The sequence below is a fragment of the Mchenga conophoros genome, linkage group LG13, assembly GCF_057382185.1.
Source record: "Mchenga conophoros isolate Kocher_MC1m ecotype Shallow Benthic linkage group LG13, M_conophoros_male_GT1.1, whole genome shotgun sequence".
NCBI lineage: Eukaryota > Metazoa > Chordata > Actinopteri > Cichliformes > Cichlidae > Mchenga > Mchenga conophoros.
Genome location: NC_140538.1, coordinates 16,329,720 through 16,349,800, shown reverse-complemented (window position 1 = coordinate 16,349,800; position 20,081 = coordinate 16,329,720). Strand labels below are relative to the sequence as shown.

The following is a 20,081-nucleotide window of genomic DNA, read 5'->3' as shown; positions in this document are numbered from 1 at the left end:
CGATGGACTCAAACAAGGACGAAGCGGAGCGGTGCATTAAAATAGCCCTAAATGCAGTCAGTAACAACCAGCCGGATAAAGCCAGAAAGTTCCTGGAGAAGGCACAACGCCTGTTTCCGACAGAGCAAGCCAAAAGTACGTCGAATAAATGCCTGTTTGGGAAGTGATTGGGGTTTTTTTAAATCATGGGTGCTAGGCCGTCGCTGTGAAACCGAAGCAGCTAATGCTAGCATTAACGTTACACCAGCTGCTAGCCGACACTGGTATTTGTAGTTTTTCAGCCTAGAGTCGCGTTTCTCTAATACGTTTGGTTTCTTCAACATAGTGGACGATTAGTCGGTATTCGCAGTTTTATCCCTTATAGAGTGGTCTTCGTAGCAGCTGGGATGCTAACAAGTAGCTAACCGTGGTAGGATTAACGACATAGGAAACGTGAACTCAGGTGGCAACCGTCGATAATGTCTCCTCTGTCTTTTCACAGACTTACTGGAGTCTTTAGCGCAGAATGGAAAGCCTCCGGAGGAGAACGGCAGTCATGTGAACGGAGAAGGACCCGCTATGAGACACCGCGGCGGCAGAGAGGAGCCCGAAGTGTCCGCACAAGCGACGGCGGACTCGGGAAAGTCCTACACAGCCGAGCAGCTGGAGGCCGTTAAAAAGTCAGTTCGCGTCTATGTGCTCCCTTTGTTGCAGTGAAAATGCTGGTAGAGCTGGCTGACGTCGATATCACTTGACGTTTATCAAAAAGTCAGTGTGATTATAGTGAATATACGCTACCTGACCAGTTTATTAGGTACACTTGCTGGCAAATGCAAGGATTTCAACAGCCAATGACATGGCAGCAACCTAGTGCATTTAGTTATGTAGACATGTCCAAGACGACCCCTTTAAGTGCAACCTGAGCAGGAGAATAGGGAAGACGTGTGGTTCAAGGGACTTTGAATGTGGAGTGGTTTTAGGTGCCAGGCAGGCTGGTCTCAGTATTTCAGAAACTGCCGATCCACTGAGCTTGAGTGTGAGTGAGATTGGCTAGACTTCTTCCAGCAATAACTCAAATAACCTCTCATTAAAATCAAGGTATGCTGAAGAGCATTTCTATAGGCAGAACGCATCGAACCGACACCATTGAGGTGTCACTCCTGTCAGCTAAGAACAGCAAACTGAGGCCAAGATTCACACAGTCTCACCAAAATTGGCCAGAAGAAAATTGGTAAAAATGCAGTTTGGTGTGATGAATCTCAGCATTTGGATGCTAGGGTCAAAATTTGGCATAAACTGCATGGATTTAACCTGCCTTGTATCAACAGTTCAGGCTCTTCATTGTGGGGGATATTTTCATGGGATGCTCTGGCCTCCTTCGAACCAATTGAGCATCCTTTAAATGCCACACCCTGCCTGAGTGTTGTTGCTAAACATGCCCATGCTTTTATGACCTCAGACCACAAAGCTCACATCATCTCAAAGTAGTCTCACAGTGAGTTCACTGTACTCAAATGATCGCCAGCTCTCTATCCGATAGAGCACTTTTGGGATGCGGAGAAACGGGAGAGTCACATCATGGATGTACAGCCAGCAGATCTGCAGCAACTTTGATATTGTCATGTAAATATGGAACAAAATCATGAGGAATGTTTTCCAATACCCATGCCGTAAAAGAATTAAGGCACCTCTGAAGGCAAAAAGACATCCCATTCAGCAAGGTGGCCCTCATAAAGTGTGCAGTGACTGTATTTCACACATCACTCAGTCCAGCAGATTTAGTTGACCAATAGGTCAACAGGTTTAGGTTTAGGATGACAAGATATCATTACTACTGGGATGTGATGACCACATTATCTAATCCATCTATATCACATTGCTCCAGACTTATTAGTTCCTTTTATCAATGCTGACATGTTTTTTTGCAAAACAGTGACGTCAAACAGACGTCTTCTACACACCCAAGTGATGTGCAAATCTGTTTCCCCCCTCTACAGAAAATTGATCTAGAATCAATAAGAGAAGTGATAAAAGTATCGGACCCATAAGCAATGTCAGTAGTTGCACCGGTGTCAATATCGGTCCCTAAAGATGGCAAAGCAGGTAGAAATGATGGTTCATGTAAAGTTAAAGTAGTTAGATCTGAAGAGAGAGAGAGCTCAAACTGGGGATGTGAATGTTGTAAATATATATATTTTTTTATTATTATTTGCGGAAATTAAAAAAATAAGCATCATAAAATCCACATAGTGTAAGACTCAGAGTCACATCTCTGTAGCTCTAACTACATATTGTGTTTATAGTGTTTTATTTTATTTATCGTGTGTAGTCTCCTAACAATCTCTGCTGTATCATTTTTTTCCTGCAGGATTAAGAGCTGTAAAGATTACTATCAAATCCTAGGAGTGGAAAAGACTGCCTCTGAGGAGGACCTTAAAAAGGCTTACAGAAAGCTCGCTCTGAAATTTCACCCAGATAAAAATCACGCACCAGGAGCCACAGAAGCATTTAAAGGTAAATTAAAAGTTATTTACGGGAAAGACATGGACACAAAGATTCAGAAAGTGCATAACGGTGGTGATCTTCTGTGTGTCTTGCAGCTATTGGTAATGCATATGCTGTTCTGAGTAACGCTGAGAAACGAAGGCAGTACGACCAGTATGGCGAGGAGAGAACGCACCCGAGCAGACACAGACACCATCATGAGTTTGAAGCAGATATCTCACCCGAGGACCTCTTTAACATGTTCTTTGGTGGAGGCTTTCCAACAAGTAAGTAGAGCTCAAAGGAATAATAACATCCCAGTAAAGATGTTTGGCGTGTTTTGATACACTCTTATCAAAGCAAGCAAGGGATCTTAGAAATTCTGCACAACACGAGAGTCAGCTAGTGGTTATTACATAACCATAATATGTAATCTTCCCTCATATCTGGCAGTTTTACAAAGCAGCTTCCCAGATTACCTTTCTAAATGCAGAAAGATAATCACTCCAGACTGAAAGCCAGCATATTCAGCTGGTTTTAGATGCTTACATGTGTTAGAAATGAGTTGAGTTGAAAGGTTTGAAAAACTCTTGGTAATCATCGAGGATCGTTTCGCCTTCACCATTGTCTGTCCTTACCACCAAAGTGTCTGTATGGAGGCAGTGAAGGAGGAACCTGCAAACCAGCTTATTGTGTGAATCTACGCATTTGTTGACCATGCATCATTTTCATCCTCCACAACAAGAAAATGCAGGCTGACACCGGCACAAACGGACCTGGGTACATCTTTATAGCACTGCTGCTTTATCATTTAGCATATGAAGAGTTTGGAGTTTGGGGAGGTTTTTGCCTTCAGAGACGCTCCTGGGAGGGTTTTTTTTTTTTTTTTTAAACCAGGACAAACGTGTTCATGTTTAGTTCTCCAAAATCCCAACTGCACTGTGCTTGATGTCGATGACGCTGTGTTGAGTGGGCTGTAACAAGGAAGGGGGAGACAGCAGCATTCATGAGGAATGGGAATTGCAAAAAAGCCATCAAAGGCCACAAAGCACAGCACGAAATGCACAAACAGCAGCTCCAGTGGACACTCGGATTCACATCAGCTCTTTGTGTGTTATTACTTCAGCTTGCTTACAGACCAAGAAGAGCACAAGCAAGAGTAGCCCCCAGACCGGTTGTACCACATATTTTTCACACTGCCCTCATCTGTCAACAGACACTTTCTGCAGGTAGCGGGCTTCCGTAACTGCCCGCACACTGCCAACAAGCTACCGCTACTGATTCATCACTTCTCCATAAATGTGGTCGGCTCCTCTGTAATGTTTAGTTATGTGCTAGTTGATTGCTGAAGAGATGCTTTCTCTGACTTTCTCTGTAATTGTTGCTCAAGTTGTGTTGCAGTATAATTAGGAGAGATGATGTCATGAACACCAGACCGGTTTCACCAAATAACATGATTCCTTGGACCAGTTGTTAAAAATAACAGAACATCCTTCTCTGTGGTTGAGCATGAGAATGCCATAAGTGATTAGGCAGAAAGTTTGAGTATGCTTTGGACTGAATTTTACATATCCAAGAGGCGCAGTTTCATAATCATGATGTGTTCAAATTTTGCAGGTAACGTACATGTTTACAGAAATGGAAGAATGCACTTTGCACACCATAATAGGCAAGAAAGACGAGAACAACAGAGAGATGTGAGTACAAGCTTAAACCTTGTAAGACCTTCAATACACTTGATATTTATACCACCTGATTTAGTGTCTGATCTGTGGTTAAAAACTAATCAGTCCATTTTTGTTTTTTCCTCTCTTCACAGGGAGGTCTGGCTCTGTTTGTCCAGCTGATGCCCATCTTAATCCTCATCATTGTTTCAGCTCTCAGTCAGATGATGGTCACCCAGCCTCCATACAGCCTTAGCTACCGCCCGTAAGTGGTGCATTGGTTAATGAGGTTGTGCAAAAAATGTCTGAACATCTGTCACACCCTCAGTTATACATGTTTCTATACCAGGTCAGCAGGACATATCCACAAAAGGCATACATCAAGCCTGAAGGTGCCTTTTTATGTGGGAGAACGTTTCAATGAGGAATATTCTGGAAATATGCTGAAGACTGTGGAGAGAAGTGTAGAAGAAGACTACATCTCCAATCTAAGAAACAACTGTTGGAAGGAGAAGCAGCAGAGTGAGTTTACAGCATTAGCTATGATTATTATTGAGTTTTACATTGCCGGAGTTTAAATATTTGAAGTAATTATTTGATTCAAGATCTGATGCGAAACAAGAAGAAAACTGGAAGATTTTCACATTTTTAGGGTGGAATTATTCTTTTTTTCTTCAAATTTGGCTTTAAAGATTAACTCTTATTGTTTACATTTCATTTTCTTTTCTTCATTGAATATTTTATGTCACCTTGTAGTGCTTGAGCTTGTTTGGTTAACATCCCAAGTTCTTTAAAACAACGTCCAACTGAGCAATTTAACACCAGTATAAAAAATAGATGTAGCCACCATGACGTCACCTGGAGGTCGGAGGATTCCTGTTTTGCAGCCTTGGGTTGAGCTGTTATTGCTGCCTTGGTGTTTGGAAACTGAGTGCGTCCCGTGTGAAACCAAGGACACTATACGACCCTGTATTATCTTTTTTAACTCCGAATGGGATCATAGTTTACAAAATGAACTTCAGGATTTATTCAGTTAGATTTTAGCCTAGCAATTGAGGTAATCAAGTCGTCAGAAAAGTATTTACTGGGATGACAGAGCAGAACCAGACCAGGAGGAAAGCTCCCCCTGCTGGCTGTTGGGAGTTGGCTTCGCACTTCAAACCAGGAGCCTAAATCCATATTTTATTCTATGTTTAACACTTAAGTTCTGCCTGATTTTGAACCAGTTAATGTGAATTGTACTGACAAATTCTCTTCTTGTACTTTCAGAGGAAGGCTTACTGTATCGTGCTCGTTACTTCGGGGATTCTGAGTTGTACCAGAGAGCACAGAGGATGGGGACTCCCAGCTGTTCCAGACTATCTGAGATTCAAGTCATATTGGATGGCTAGAAAACACTTCTGCACATATGGGTACGTTGCTGTCTGTGGCATACAGTATGAGTACTACAGGATGCCGTATATGGACTGGAAAGAATTCAGAGTTTTTGCATGTTTTATCTGACACATCCCCCATTACTCCAGCCACTCAGAATGCTGTTTTAAATTTATTTTTAATATCTTACAAGAATCAGTCAGTACACCTTGTTTTTGCGTGGCTTGATAATCGAGCTGTGTCAGGGACTGATACCAGATATTCAAGAGCAGGGATTTACATCAATTTACATCGCAGGCCACATACAGCCCACTTTGATTTTAAGTGGGCCGGATGAGTGACACTCTTCTTCCTGTCAGTGTAAAGAAGTTTAACTACCCCTTTATTCCCTAAGATGTCTTAATATAAGGAAAACAAGTGCAATTTAAACAATGTGTCACAGTTTTTCTGCATGGTTTAAAAAAAAGCTCCTGCAGTAAATGAAAGAAATCTGTCTTTGACTGTGATTGTTTAGCCATATTGAGCTAAGGAAACATCCCTATAAATTAACGTTCCACCTTTTAAAGTAGGAACTACAATTCAAAAAGAGTGACCAGGTGTAAAGTAACAGTAGCTGGTTTGGTGAAAACATGCAAAATTATCTGTATAATTTAACCTTTCCACTCGTGGTGAATGTTACTGAGTAATAGTGATAATGAATGATATTTTTAAAAAAACTTAAATATATATATATAACATTGAAGTGATATGAATGGCTGTATAACTGTGATTTATTCTCTTGGTTTTCTCAGGTTCGTCAGTACTTGAATCTAATTAGAAGAAATCGGTCGGAGCCCACTCAAATTTGACCACATTTCTGCAGCAAACCAAGAGAATCAAAAAATGCCTTACGTGTAGTGGGCAGCAGACCTCATCAGGGAACCTCTCTGCGCCTCGGTGTAGATTGACTTCCTGTAGAACTGTGAGAAGCTTTGAGTTCACTGCTGACATTGTCTTACTAGAATCTTTACAGTGGTGAGAGGCGGCCGGGTAGTCGTGCTGAAAAGTAAGAGCATTGTTGTCGGTACGCAAAGCTACTAAGATTAGCTTCCTCTGTCCCAATCGTTTTCTTTTTCTTAAATATTTTGAGAAACCCGATGGCCTTGTCATAGACAGATGTCTGAGCCACTCACAAGGAAAGCGTGTAATTTTTGTAGTTTTACCAATGTAAATATTCATTTTACTTTTAACAGTGCAGGGGTTATTGAAGTCATTTACATTGTTAAGTGGATTTGCTTGTAGCCTGTTGGATCATAATTACTGTAAACTGTTGCACAAATGAAAGTAAACCATATTTATTAAATTAACATGCTAAAATTGTATAAAAGTTTCTTTGAATTAAAATTGTCCAATGATTGACTGGTGCACGCCTTTTGTTTTACATCATACATACACGTACACACACTCGCTTATGTGCTTCAATAGTAAGTCCGTTTTTGTGTCCCAAATTCAAACTTTACACTATGTAAGTCAGGGTATAAAAGCGGGTTTCTGAGTGTGCCTAAATGTAGCGTTCACAGGAAACTGGAATCGCAGTTCAAAACCTTTACATTTTTAATTTTCAGTTATTTCTCCACGTTTACAGTTTTGACGTCCTCGTTGGATTTTCTGTAAACTGCTTAAACTGTGTGCTGCAGTGTATGTAGTAGATATGGGGGTGAGAATGATGACCTATAGCATCACAATATCCCCCGTTTTGGTATTTGCTGTTTCTCTGATGGCATAATGTTATTCTAGGACCATCACTGCAACTGATCAGTCATGCTGTTTGTGTCATATGTTTGTGACTTTGGTGGGAAATCTGGAAAAAATACCACAGAAACACTTAAAAGCTGGATGTAAAAGGCCTTCGGGAGTCAGCAACCGGCCTTCAGCTGGTTGTGGTGGGTGAACAGACGAGTTTCGCTCTGGGAAAGTAGAGATTTGTGTCCTCTGTGTTTTGTGGTTTTGTTTTTGTTTAAAAAAGGAAAAAAAATCAGTGTTAAATTTTATTTTAGACGTCTTGCTTCACTATACTTTAAGGTTTCAGTTGCACTTCGGCTAGCATTTGGAAACAACTGTGGGTTGTTTTTTTTCCATGTTTGCTATTCCTAGGAAAGCTTTTTTGGGAGTTGGATGGCCTGAAGGCAAACTTCTCACATGTGTAGGAAAAGGTGACACATCTGCTTCGTGACGCATTCACTTCATGTGAATCATCACTCTTTGAACCGCCGGTTTACACCTTGTCTAATGTTGGCTTTAGGTTCAGACACACACAAGATAAGTTGGTTCCAATTAGAGTTTTATTATGATGTACAGTGCTGCGTAAAAGTATTGAGCCTCTCATTTCTTCATATTTTTCCAGGGAAACTGATGCAAACACACATGGAAATATGATTTGTGTGTATATATATATATATATATATATATATATAAGCATAAGCAAAAACAAAAACAGTTTGTACATTTCTAACAAGCTTCAAAGTCAATTTTTGGTGTGGCCACTTTTAAACTTAAACACAGCCTGAGCTCTTACCAAACTTTCTTGTCATTTCTTTAAGTAGTTCAAAGCTCTTTGATTGTTGACTGCTTTTTTATTATGTTCTCTGTCAAAATGATCCCAAACTGCTTCAGCAAAGTTGAAGTCCAGTATCTGGGGAGGCCAATCCATGAATGATTGATGGAGTGCTCCATTGTGTGGAATAGTATGCTTTTTCTGTATTGGCGATGTGTTTGGGATCATTGTCATGCTGAAAAATGAAGTCGCTGACTGATTAATAACTAATTGAAGGTCTCTCAGGTCTTTCAGATGCTGTTCATCTGCTGCAGCTTTTTCAGGCCTGTTACTTTTCCAGATTTTTAATTTTTTTAAGGCCACACTTCACACCACGCTGTGCTACGCCAGGAATTTGGCTAATAGCTCTTTGTGAATCATCTTGTTGTTGCAAAAATACAGTTTTATGCCCTTCGAACTATGGTAACTTTTTTTTTGTAGGTTCAACTAAAGGTTTGTCATTCTGTTAAGTGCCTTTCTTATGCTTGAACGATGTCAAAGATTTTTAGTAAACCTGGCGAACTAATGCTTAAAACCTTTTTAAAATGTATAAAGTTGTTGGAAACAACATTTTTAAAACTGATGCGTTCCTCAAGACTTTTGAATATTACTGTTGAACATTCACACATTTCCTATGATAACCGTTATCAGACAGTACTATCTCACTTTTACTGGTGTCTGCCAGTTTCCCCTGTTATCTTTAAGGTTTCTTCTTCAAGATAAGTTGGTTAACTTCATTAACTACACCTGTTGACTACTCCACTCCATGTAGAGCAGGGATGTCAAACAAATTTTACATTATGGGCCACGTACAGCCCACTTTGATCTTAAGTGGGCTGAACCAGTGAAACACCTCTTTGTCGGTGTAAAGTTTAACTACACATGTAAGCCATAAGATATTTTAATATAAGGAAACAAGTGACGTTTCAACATTATAGCTCAGTTTTACTACATGATAAAAAAAATTCAATTGCAAGAAATAAATATGTAAAATTATAGAAAAAGTTCTGTTAGCTCATTGTGCAGACTGTCCTGTGACTACAAATTAAAAAACTGACAGAATACTTCTCCTTTTTTTTGTCTTTTTTAAAAAACTAAACCCACTTTCTGTGATTTATGTACTTAATTATTTTGGTGTATAATGGCCAAGGGGGAGGTAGAGTCTAAAATTGATATCTTCCTTCACATTTCCCATGCCATCCAAAGGGCAGAGTAGAGTCTTTGGTGGGCAGTTCTGGACTCCGGGCCTCATGTTTAACACCCCTGATGTCAAGTCATTAAGTACTGACTACTCTAAGAAAACTGCTGGAAGTATCTGTTTACAGCAGTAACATAACTGAATGGTTGGTGCAAGAGAAATAAAATACAACATACTGCTGCTTTACTGTTTTGTCTCAGCACTGCAGTACATAGCATGTATGAATTTGTGTGGATATGGGACACAGACAGATAAAACTCACACAAAAAGTTAATAAAAAAATAATTTATTCTCTCATGTTAAAAAAAAAACAAAACGAGTGTCCGTTGGTATATTTAAATGTCACATACATAAGGCATTCCCTTATAGGTGTGGCTTCACATTCACAGGAATGAAACTGACCCATGTGCAAACACTAATCTTCACTGCACCCACATGAGTAGCTGCTATGAGACAAAGGTAGTTCAGTATTAACCCCGTCATACATCATCACAGACAGGTCATCATTGTTATGTCTCGAGAGTGCTTTTGTTAAGATTTTGCATTAATTAGCAGCTTCTTTACAGTTTCTTTAGAGTTCAGCTTATCAGAGACAGGAGTGCTCAGCGATCAGCACTCCTCAACCAGCAGTGCGGCTGAACTGTACAGTTTCCTCTTGATAGCCCTGAAACTCGTGCTCAGCTTCAGGGTGTCGTGGTGCTTCGGAGACGATGAGGATGTCTGTGCTGGTTTGCTACTTTTGAAGAGCTTCTGAACTTTTGGCCACAGTCCACTGGACTCCACCCTCAGCACCAGTGTCACATGGAAAGTTGGGACAAGGGATGGATCTACTGCTATTTGATCCACAGTACATGGGGAGTCCTGTTTCCCCATGTCAACGCACAGGTCGATGAGCGCTCCCCTGAGACCACAAGGCTCTATCGCGGCCAAGTGGAGCAGCTCTTGGCTGATATTGTGTAGCAGGCAGTCAGGGAGGATGAGTTTGGAGCAATCCAAGCTGGTGTGCGATGCATCACTGAGACTATGTGCAATGGCAGTCACAACATCTGCAGCCAAGGTCTCCTCCAGAGGATAGAAGAAGGAGCTGATGTCTAACTCTGACAGATCTGTCATAGATCCTGAAACAAAGGAGTAGCTACAAGTTAGTAAGGAATATATAGCAGTGTGGGATTCACCTTTCTTTTTTTTTAAGTTTTCTAATCATTAAACAAAGTGGAAGAAAGACTGACAAGCATATTTTCTTGGTACTTTAAGACTTCGTTCTCTCTTGTTCTCTGTTTCTCTTTCCAAAATGCATTTAAACAATCAGAAATTATACATATATATTCTTGAACAGTGTTAGTTCGATCAAATGACACTCACCAGATTCACTCCTGCAGTACTGATCTTCTGTCACCCTCTGATTGTGTCCCTTCAGCTCTGTCAGCTTGTGAAGCAAACTGCTCCAGGACAGCCGCTGTGAGCCCCTGTCCTCCGATGGAGATGGAGGAAAACTACCGTACAGAGACTGATTGCAAGACATCCTTAAAAACAAAAAAATTAAAGTGCTATTGTATCCTCGAATGGTGGCCCCGTCCCTTGAACCAGACCAGCTGGAAGACCTCTGCAACAATGGAACAAAGCCTTAAATACCCACGAAAAGAACACCCCGCCCATCGTATTTTTCAGCCAATGACGATTCAGCTCACGTCCTCAGCATTCTGCCTTGCCTGGTAACACTGCTGATCCCATTGATGATTAGGCAAAGCCCCTCTGCCGGTATTGCAGCAACAGCCCGACCCCCATCCTGCATACGCGCAGAAGTTCCTGATCTTTCTACTCTTTATTTTTTTACTCCTCTATTTGTTAGTCATTTTAAAGGTAAAGTAAAGATTGCCACACAAATCCCACTAAACGATAAAGAAAGATCCGCCCAACAGAAATTTCACACGAAAGCCCAGAGGAAAAGACGATGACTGTACAGCTGTTGAAAGATCGATTCCTGTGAATGACATGGGGGACACGTCTCGCACGTAGACCTCGTTTGTCGTTTCCGTCAAATGGTCAGAAAGAGTGCTGACCATTAACTTTACAGCTTTTGTTTTAAACAGCGCCCCTGGGAATAATTTATAAACGTCTAAAAGTCTCTTCAGCAGGGGCCAAACCTAAACTCAAACTGCCAACTCAAACTAAACTTCAACAGGCAGTTTCTCAGGCATGAAGTAAGCCCAGTCGACATTGCTGGCACAAAAAACAGATTTTTTTAAAGGGGGCGTTGTAGTGATCATAGCCTAGATCTTATTATTTTAATGACTTTTATTTTCCCCTCTGCACATCCTCATAGTTTCATTCTTCTTTTTCTTTTATGATAATTTTGTTTTAAAGTTAAAGTTGGTTTAAAGTCTTACCATTTCCAAAAAAGCACTGTGTAAAACAGAATGCAATCAAAGCCAAAACTCTTAAAACCATATATTATTCACAATAAAACATAGAAATCTTTTAATAATTTACTATTTTATTAAAATGTTATCTCATTCTGAATTTGATGGCAGCAACAATTGTTTAAAAAAGTTGTGAAAGAAACAGGTGGTGAAATATTTTTAACTAATTAAGTTAATTGGCAAAAAGTCAACAATAGATTGGATATTTAAAAGAGTTTGTCTGAAGTAAAGATGGGCAGAGGTTCACTAATCTGTAAATAAAACATCTGCATTTACAAATTGTGGAACAATTTCAGAACAATATTCCCGAAGGTAAAATTGTAAAGATTTTAAAAATCATCTAAATAAAAAAAACATTATCATCAAAAGATTTTTAAAATCTGGAGGAATCTCTGTGTGCAATCAGTATTGGATGCTATATAGTCTTTGGGCACTCGGGCAGTATTGCATTCGAAACAGACATGATTCTGTCATGGAAGTCATTGCATCAGCTCAGAGACACTTCCAGAAATCAGGTTTTAGCAACATTTGCTCCATCCAGCTGATGTCCTTTCCAGGACCCACACATCCTAGATCTATTACAACAGCATGGCTTTGAAGTAGAAGAGTCCGGGTGCTGAACTGCCTTCAGTTCAATACAACAAAAATACAAAAAGATCCAGGACTGTTGAGCACATGGAATTTATATCAGGCAAGATTGGAAGAACAGTCCTTTCCCAGAAGTTCCTCTCCCCAGTTCCTAGACATTTATGGAGTGCTGTTAAAAGGGGAGGGGGTGATACACAGCCTAAAACATGGCCCTGTCCCACCTGTTTTCACATTTGTTGCTGCCATTTTCTCAGTTTAAGCAGCTGATACGTCCCTGTGCTCTTCTGTGAATAAAATATGGGTGTATGAGATCTGAAAATCATTCTGTTTTTATCTACATTTTACACAGCTTACACATGCTAGTTTTTCCTTTTTAAATGTTAATTTTTTTTCAGTCAGTCAATAAGCTTTAGTGACAGATTGGTGTGACAACTTTATGACCATGTTGTTCACTTAAATGCTTTAATAAATGACTAGAAAGTGTGCTATTCTCAGAGACCCAAAGTTTAAGAAAAATCTTGCACAATTCTGGCTCATGATTTCTAACAGGGAGGCTTTACCATCCCCCACTGCTGCAAATGCCTCCAGACCTGTTTACAATAGCAGGTAATTGCTCTCCAACTTAAAGTCTTAAGCCTCTGTGTCCATTCATGCCTCTTATTTTTATGGGGATTGTAGGTTACTTACATCCCATTCTGGGGACTGACCTTCTCTTTGACTAGGTTTGTTGGAATAAAAACCCAAAGAAACACAGAAAAGTACTACTATAATTTTGAAAACTACCACTTGCTTTACACTGAAGTTGAAGCTTAGTTGATTAAAACTATGTAAAACCAAAAGTATATCAGATGTAAAATATACACTCAAATTGACTATATGAATGAACATTTCAGGAAATTCTAACAATGCAACACAAAAAAAGTTGATATCTGACTCAGTTTACCTGACTGGTCCTTGTTTAACGGTCTTAAAAACTAAAATAGCTTTACAGCACTCATATGATAAATTGCTATGATTTTACATTTGCAATATCAGAAAGCCCAGATAGCCTAAGTGTTGCAACAAGCAGGAAATAATCCTGTTTGACATTTGTTGATGATGTCATCATTACTACAGCTGCTAATGTGTGAGCCCCCAAGAAACGGTTGCTGTGAGTTAGTTTGTGTATATACAGTATATGTGTGTGTGTGTGTGTATATATATATATATATATATATATATATATATACATGTTTATTAACTTTTGTTGTTCATTGTTTAAACGTGGTCCATTGACTTATTTTTCACTCTTCAGTTTTCGGTTCGTGTCTTTTTATGATTATTATTATTATTATTACTACTACTACTATTATAGCCTAATAAGATTCCTATTTGTGCTGAGCAAGATTTGAAAAGTCCATTATTGCAAGTCATATCAAAAACTGACTCACAGTCAGTCACGTAGTCATCCCAGTCTCATAATATGCACGCACCAGAACCACCTGATACTGGTTGTGATGACACATTTGACCTCACTGACTAAGACTAAAACTCTCTTTTTTTTCTCTGCAGCTTTACGTAAGTATAGTTTTGTGAGCGCTAAACTTCTTTTTTTTTAAGTTTACCTTTTATTTAGCACATAAACAGTGTTGTGATAAGACTAAGAACGCTGCAGAGATGGGGCAGAATGTGTTGGCAGAAAGCCTCATTTGGTTAAAAAGAAAACACCACATTTGTGATAACTGAAATGGCACATGCAAGGATACCGATGGTTAGACCCTCGTGCAGTTAAAGTATGATGTATCGCGAGACACAATAAGATCGCTGATCACGTTCCTTTACTAATTCACCTGCACAAGGCAGCTGTAGCAGTTGTTTGAATTTAAACGACAACTTTATTCTCCACATTTCAACTTTATTCTGAAAATGAACAACAACATATATATATATATGGTGTTACCCTAATAGTCGTAGTAAAGAAGTAGTAAACAAGGAAAGGTAAAACAGAAAAATTTTCAGTAGCTGACTACACAAAAAAATAAAAAAGCTGAACTACCTAACAATAAACTAATGCCAAAACTATTTAAGCTACGTTCATTTCATAGTGCAGTTTGTGTGCTTAATCGCACTTAACCTAGTGGTGAAATTCCACAGTCGGCCCCCGATTGATGTAATGCACTGCATAACCAGATAGTGGCGTCACAATACAAGCTTTAAGTTTCACACAACGAAGAAGCTGCAGCCAGTGTGGTGAAAGTGCTTATGTTTGCATGGGAAATGTTTATGCCCGGTTGCATCTATTGTTTGTGCCCGTGAACACACAGCAGGCTGTCTGACGTGTCGTTTTCACGGGCGTTTCAACTGTAGCAAGTGCGTTTTATTCTGCTCCATTAATGTTTCTCCGCACACAGCGCCGGTGCCGTTTTCCTGAGCTTAAGCCTGCAGACTACACTGTTTGGGGGGAAAACATTATTTGTACATTGTCATGGAAGAAAAGTAAAAAGGGAAACAAAGCGTGACAGGCAGTGTGTTTTACAATTCAAACAGGCCTGAGAGGGCTGTTAAGCTGGCCAGCCTCGGGCTAATTCATGTATAATAAATCTATTACCAAGTGGCTTGTTGAGAGTGCTTTTTTTTGTTGTTGTTGTTTTCTGGAAGTACTTCCTTTAATCAGAGGATCATTGGAGCGAACCACAAAGAAAATCCTACCTGTATTTTTTTTCATCCCAGCATACTTGTTTCAGTAACTGGTGCGAAAATAACCCGAGCAATTACGATGCACTTAACCAGAATGTGCTCAGATACCACCTTCTTCTTCACGCTCTTTTGCATACGCTTATGTTAATGAATTCAGTAAGAGGTGAAAGGGTCTCTGGATTGTGTTTGGGAGGCTGTGACTATAGCAACGGCATGCCGTTGTGAGCAGAAGTACTTTATTGCTGTTTATCACTCCTCGTGGCATGAAAAATGAGGTGGTGTCTGTCACTCTGAGGAGACACTTCCAACTGAAGAAGAATAACCTTTCCATCTCAGCCTTCCTCGTGTTTATCTGAAAAGGCTTTTGCAGTGAATGCAGGATCGGCTGTTTGGCTCGGCGAGGCTGCATCACTTGACGCTGGACCTGGGACAGGTTTTGATTTATTGCTGGAAGAAGCAGAAACAGACCCACACTCTCAGGGGAGTGGAAAATGTGATGTTTAGCTTTTTCTCTCTCTCTCTCTTTGTTTGTGAAGATACACTCTTCTTTATTAAAGCATTAAAACTTTACACAACACTCCAGAGGGTGGATCTGCTGGGCCTTTCTGTTCAAAGATGATAGATCTGAAAAAAAAAGAGGAAAAAAAAGAGGCCTAGATAAAATCTAGTAAGGAACATTTTACCACTATCTGCTTTAAATACATTTCCAGAGGTGTAATAAGCCCTGTGTCATTCATTTATTATTGTTGTTGGTCACGGAACATGAGCAACAAAACAAAAAGGTGTTATCGTTTCCTTTCACTGACTGCCAACTTGACATAAAGCACCCAAAGGAGGTGGATTATTTGCATTTTCCAGCTTTGGTTGCTGAGTTTGTGAACGAGTTTCATTATTGATACTGATCGAGTGTAATTTGGCACAGAGGCTGCATTGCTAAGTGATAGGTAGCAGAGCAAAAAAGTCACTGCATGCATGATGACTTAAGACAGAGAAAAGGATCCCGATCATTATTTATAAGTACTCTTAGTGTGACTTGTCCCAGAGTGAAGCTCTCTCTCTCTGTCTCTCATTTTAGAAGCATGTGCATTATTTAGCAATCCTGCCAAACACAGCTTTCCTCGGCTGTTGTGACTGCTCTTTGAATCTTAAAGTATCCTGGATATCGTCCGTATTTACTGGACTAATACCACCTATTAGTCTTGAATGGACGTTACAGTTTAAGGGAAAAGTTCTGCAGTTTGCTTTTTTCCAGCCCAAAGTTAAGTAACATCATTAATATAATGATATCTGTAGGGAGACCTGAACCAATTGACTGACCCCTTAAACAGACTGCTAGAAAGTCATTAGTAATGGCACACATTCATTAAAAAAGTATTAATTAATAAGCTGACAAATAACTTAGGCTCCAAGACTGGCTCATGGATACACACATCTGTTCTGGATGACAGAATCCAAAATGTTTCGTTAATGAACTTCACTTTATCTGTGCGGTCGTCACAATTACATCTCTTCCTCTGAGTCACAAAGCATCAGACCCAGGGAAAACACTCACATGACACAGGAGTGTATTCACAGTGCTTTTATAAGATTGCATTACAGCCTATAGTACTATGACTCAAGGATTTCTCAGCCATTTATTTCCTTTTCTGTCTTCAAAGAACGAGATGAAAATTGTCAGTTCCCGTGTTCCTTCCTTTCACTTTCTGCTTCACTGTTCCGTGACTGTCATATCACATCTGTCTGGGTTCACGGCCAGGCCTTTGCTCGATTCCTGCTGCAGTAGCTTCAGGTTTTCCTCCTAATATGTGACTTACAAGAGAGAAGTTAATCACACTGTAATTTTTCTTCATGCTCTTCATTGCTTTCAGTTTGATTAATGTTGCTGAGATTAAAGCAGGGAGATTGCATGTATTCGTGTCTGGCTACAGTTAGCTTTAGTTGAACGCAGGAAGTACAAACTAAGCAGAGTCCAACCAGCTAGAAAATTTGTTGTTTGCACACATGAATATTTTATTCAGCTTGAGTGTGTAGCATTAAAAATAAGCATTTGCATGCTTGCTGTATGCTTCACTATATGTGGATTAAGCTCAGCTGCTTTCACACACTTGCTTGTATCACATCACATAATTTCCATGCACGAGTCCATGTTCAGTTCGAACAACTTCCTGTCTTTACGCCTGCCTTTATTAAGGTCTCAAATACACTTCTTTCAGGATAAAATAAAGATGGCATCAGTTAATCCAGCATTTCATTTACAAGCTGTCATTCACTGCTCCTCTCTAGGGCTGAGACTGCAGCAGGCTATGCAGATATAGTCAAACACTATAGCCTGGCAAAGTGCAAATGCTGTACTTCCCCAAAAAATGCATCAAAACATTTTATACAACGCAACCGAGACGTATCATAGAACTACAGTCAACATAACCACATCGCATACCTCTTTTTGTGTTGTCATTAATCCAGATAACAATCAACATTGACTCTTTTCTGTGGTTTTTTTTTTCTATTTTAGCCAACTGTGTTTCATTGTTATAATGTAGATACAAGGGAAAAATGCAAGGTTGTCAGTTTGTCAATCAAGATATAACAATGTAATTAACTATTGCTTTAACTTTATTCCATATGAAAATCACATGAAATCAGACAGCACTGTGGTAATTTGTTTCATTTTTATTAAGACTGAGAGGTTTTGATTAAGTTCACATACAATAATGAGTTTTGACAGCATGAACAGTACAGTTTGAATAATTCATAACATTTGTTGTAGGTGTGTTGCACTTAGGTATCCCATTTCTAGGGCCTGGTGTCATGTATGCTGCCCCTTACCGGGACACTTAGCAGAGTCGTGTGAGATTACACCTTAGTTAACACCTTTTTGGATGCCACAGGAGAAAAATTGTTGTCCACTGCATCTTTAAAAGTTACATGAGAACAAAATCTTTTCAAAATTTCAGTCCAGTTTTAAACAGCATCACAGAACTGAGACGGTGCCTATTAGCGTCACAAATGATATTTTAAAAACTGCTGACACTGATGAATGTTCTGTCCTTGTTCTGCTTGACTTAAGTGCAACATTTGATGCAACAGTCCATAAAACGTTTTTGACTGAGAGGCTGCAGCATCAGGTTGGTATATCTGGAACAGCTCTACAGTTTTATTTTTGTTTTGTTTTTTTACTGGTGACCACAGCTCTCCCTATTCTAAAATCTGGAGTCCCCCAGGGGTCTATACTAGGTCCTATCTTGTTTTTAAAAAAATTATATATACATGCTGTCTCTTGGCACCATTATACAGAGAAATGATATTTTGTTCCACTACTATGCTAACAGCTTAGTATTAAATGAATGGTAAAATACACAGACTTATATTTTCTAAAAAATTAAACTCAGAAAAAAAAACAGAAAATCCTATCATTGGTCCAGAAACGCTCCATTTACTCATCAAGTCCTCCCTTGGTTATCAGTTCATGTACAATCAGTTGTCAGAAACCTGGGTGTGCTTGAGAAACACATAAGCAAGGTTAACGAGTCCTGCTGCTACAGTGTAGCAAGTGGCGCTGTTACACTGTTTACACTGGCTGCCCTTTACTTTAAGAACTGGTTTTAATATTCAACTTATTATTTTAAAAAACATTCATGGCCTGGCTGCAGTTGCACAGCCTGAGATCCTCCCAGAAACCTGTTTACTTTTCCCATCACGCTCACACTTAAAGAGAAAAGGTGATTGAGCATTTGCTGTTAGGGCTCTTCAGCTGTGAAATGACCTGCCCGAGGAAGTCCAACTCGCTTCCTCAGTGTCTTCATCAGTGTTAATTTATAGCACTTGGTAGCGCTTTTATTATAGATTTTATATCTTTGACATTCTTAGCTTATCTCCATTTCATTCTTTAAACTTTTACATTTTATGTTAAATGTATTATTTCCTATGGAGTCACATTATATTTTATTGTCTCTTGCACTTGAGTCTCGTGTGGTTTTTTATAATTGATATGGAAAATTGTTTTTATAATTTATTCCTAGGGGTCTTTTAAAAAAAATTACGTTTATTGTTTGTTTATTGCGTGTTTTTGAGAAGCACTTTGTAAATGCTGGTTTTATTAAGTGCTGTACAAATAAATTTTATTTTATTATCTTTATGGTTCATTGATTTTTAAGGCTCTGTTTGGGCAGCAGCTGTAATCTATCACTCCTAAATTGTTTTAAATTTTCATACAAGCTGCTGGACCATGAAACCAAATGATAATTTCTAAATACTTGTGTTATTCTTCTGAAAATACTTACATTTACTATTTTATATTAAATAGATGATTAGGTTTTGTCTATATGCAATTGGATTCGAATTTTATATTATATGTCATATTGTACTGTATTTATTATAAAGTCTCAACTTTGTAAACAAATGTACTCTTGAACTGAGTAAGTGCAGGCACTTACTAGATAATTAAATGAATTATGCGGAGCAGATTCATAGCCTTACTTTCAACAACTACAACAAATGCCACAGCCACAGTAATTGATTATGCATTATAAATAATAACGCCATGGTCTCTCTTGGAATAGATATCTTAATCTCAAGCACACTATTTTGGATGAATATATCTGGATGAATAAAGGATAACTAACAAGATAAGCATAAATAAAAAGAAAAATCCAGTCACTTTAGAAAAAAGGGGGGGTGAAGTGAATCGCCTAATAGCTGCTGTTGATACCTGAAAAGTTTGATTCATTTGAAATTAATAAATTGTAAATAAAACAAAAACATCCCTGCCAAGTGATTAATCTCCATGACAACCAAGAGAGAGCCGCATTCATTGATGAAAGTCGTGTGATATGATTGAAGCCTCTGGAAAAGCTCTAAGTGGACCCAGTTGGTATTTTTTTTCCAAACTAACATCGCTAAGTACATTTGCATAGCTCTTTTGTAGATAAAGGGTCGCAAAGGGTTTCCCTGTTGCGGTGAAATTTTAATGAAAAAGACATCTTACCGTGCTGCAGCAGAACTGCTGGCTGAGTGTGTGTCAGAGTGGGCTTTTTACTGACTGAAGGCTTTTTTTAAACATAGACATGAGCTGGAATGATCAGGAAATCCAATCTACGACTATCCCGATGCCAAAATTTCTCAAATAA

At 39.1% G+C, this 20,081-nt stretch overlaps 2 protein-coding genes across 2 annotated transcripts; one reads left to right on the top strand and one right to left on the bottom strand.

The window, feature by feature from the left end:
- dnajb12a (DnaJ heat shock protein family (Hsp40) member B12a) lies at window positions 1-6,897 on the top strand. The gene is made up of 9 exons (XM_085296735.1): window positions 1-135; window positions 482-659; window positions 2,348-2,493; window positions 2,580-2,750; window positions 4,081-4,160; window positions 4,283-4,392; window positions 4,477-4,649; window positions 5,397-5,539; window positions 6,293-6,897. Exons 1-8 carry the CDS (start codon window positions 3-5, stop codon window positions 5,516-5,518), a joined length of 1,113 nt encoding a protein of 370 aa, XP_085152861.1. The 5' UTR covers window positions 1-2; the 3' UTR covers window positions 5,519-5,539; window positions 6,293-6,897.
- A 2,639-nt stretch (window positions 6,898-9,536) lies between these two features.
- On the bottom strand, window positions 9,537-11,197 carry LOC146561034 (DNA damage-inducible transcript 4 protein-like). Its single transcript, XM_085243221.1, has 2 exons — window positions 10,634-11,197; window positions 9,537-10,389 (listed from the first exon to the last, which is right to left on the bottom strand). Exons 1-2 carry the CDS (start codon window positions 10,791-10,793, stop codon window positions 9,881-9,883), a joined length of 669 nt encoding a protein of 222 aa, XP_085099347.1. The 5' UTR covers window positions 10,794-11,197; the 3' UTR covers window positions 9,537-9,880.
- Window positions 11,198-20,081: the final 8,884 nt, after the last annotated feature.

Bases quoted from the DNA above. Each gene is read 5' to 3' on its own strand.
- dnajb12a (XM_085296735.1), top strand. From the start codon at position 3: ATGGACTCAAACAAGGACGAAGCGGAGCGGTGCATTAAAATAGCCCTA. The intron at 2,494-2,579 runs GTAAATTAAAAG...TGTGTCTTGCAG, and splicing joins AGCCACAGAAGCATTTAAAG to CTATTGGTAATGCATATGCT. The intron at 4,650-5,396 runs GTGAGTTTACAG...TTGTACTTTCAG, and splicing joins TTGGAAGGAGAAGCAGCAGA to AGGAAGGCTTACTGTATCGT.
- LOC146561034 (XM_085243221.1), bottom strand. From the start codon at position 10,793: ATGTCTTGCAATCAGTCTCTGTACGGTAGTTTTCCTCCATCTCCATCG. The intron at 10,390-10,633 runs GTGAGTGTCATT...CCTTTGTTTCAG, and splicing joins GTACTGCAGGAGTGAATCTG to GATCTATGACAGATCTGTCA.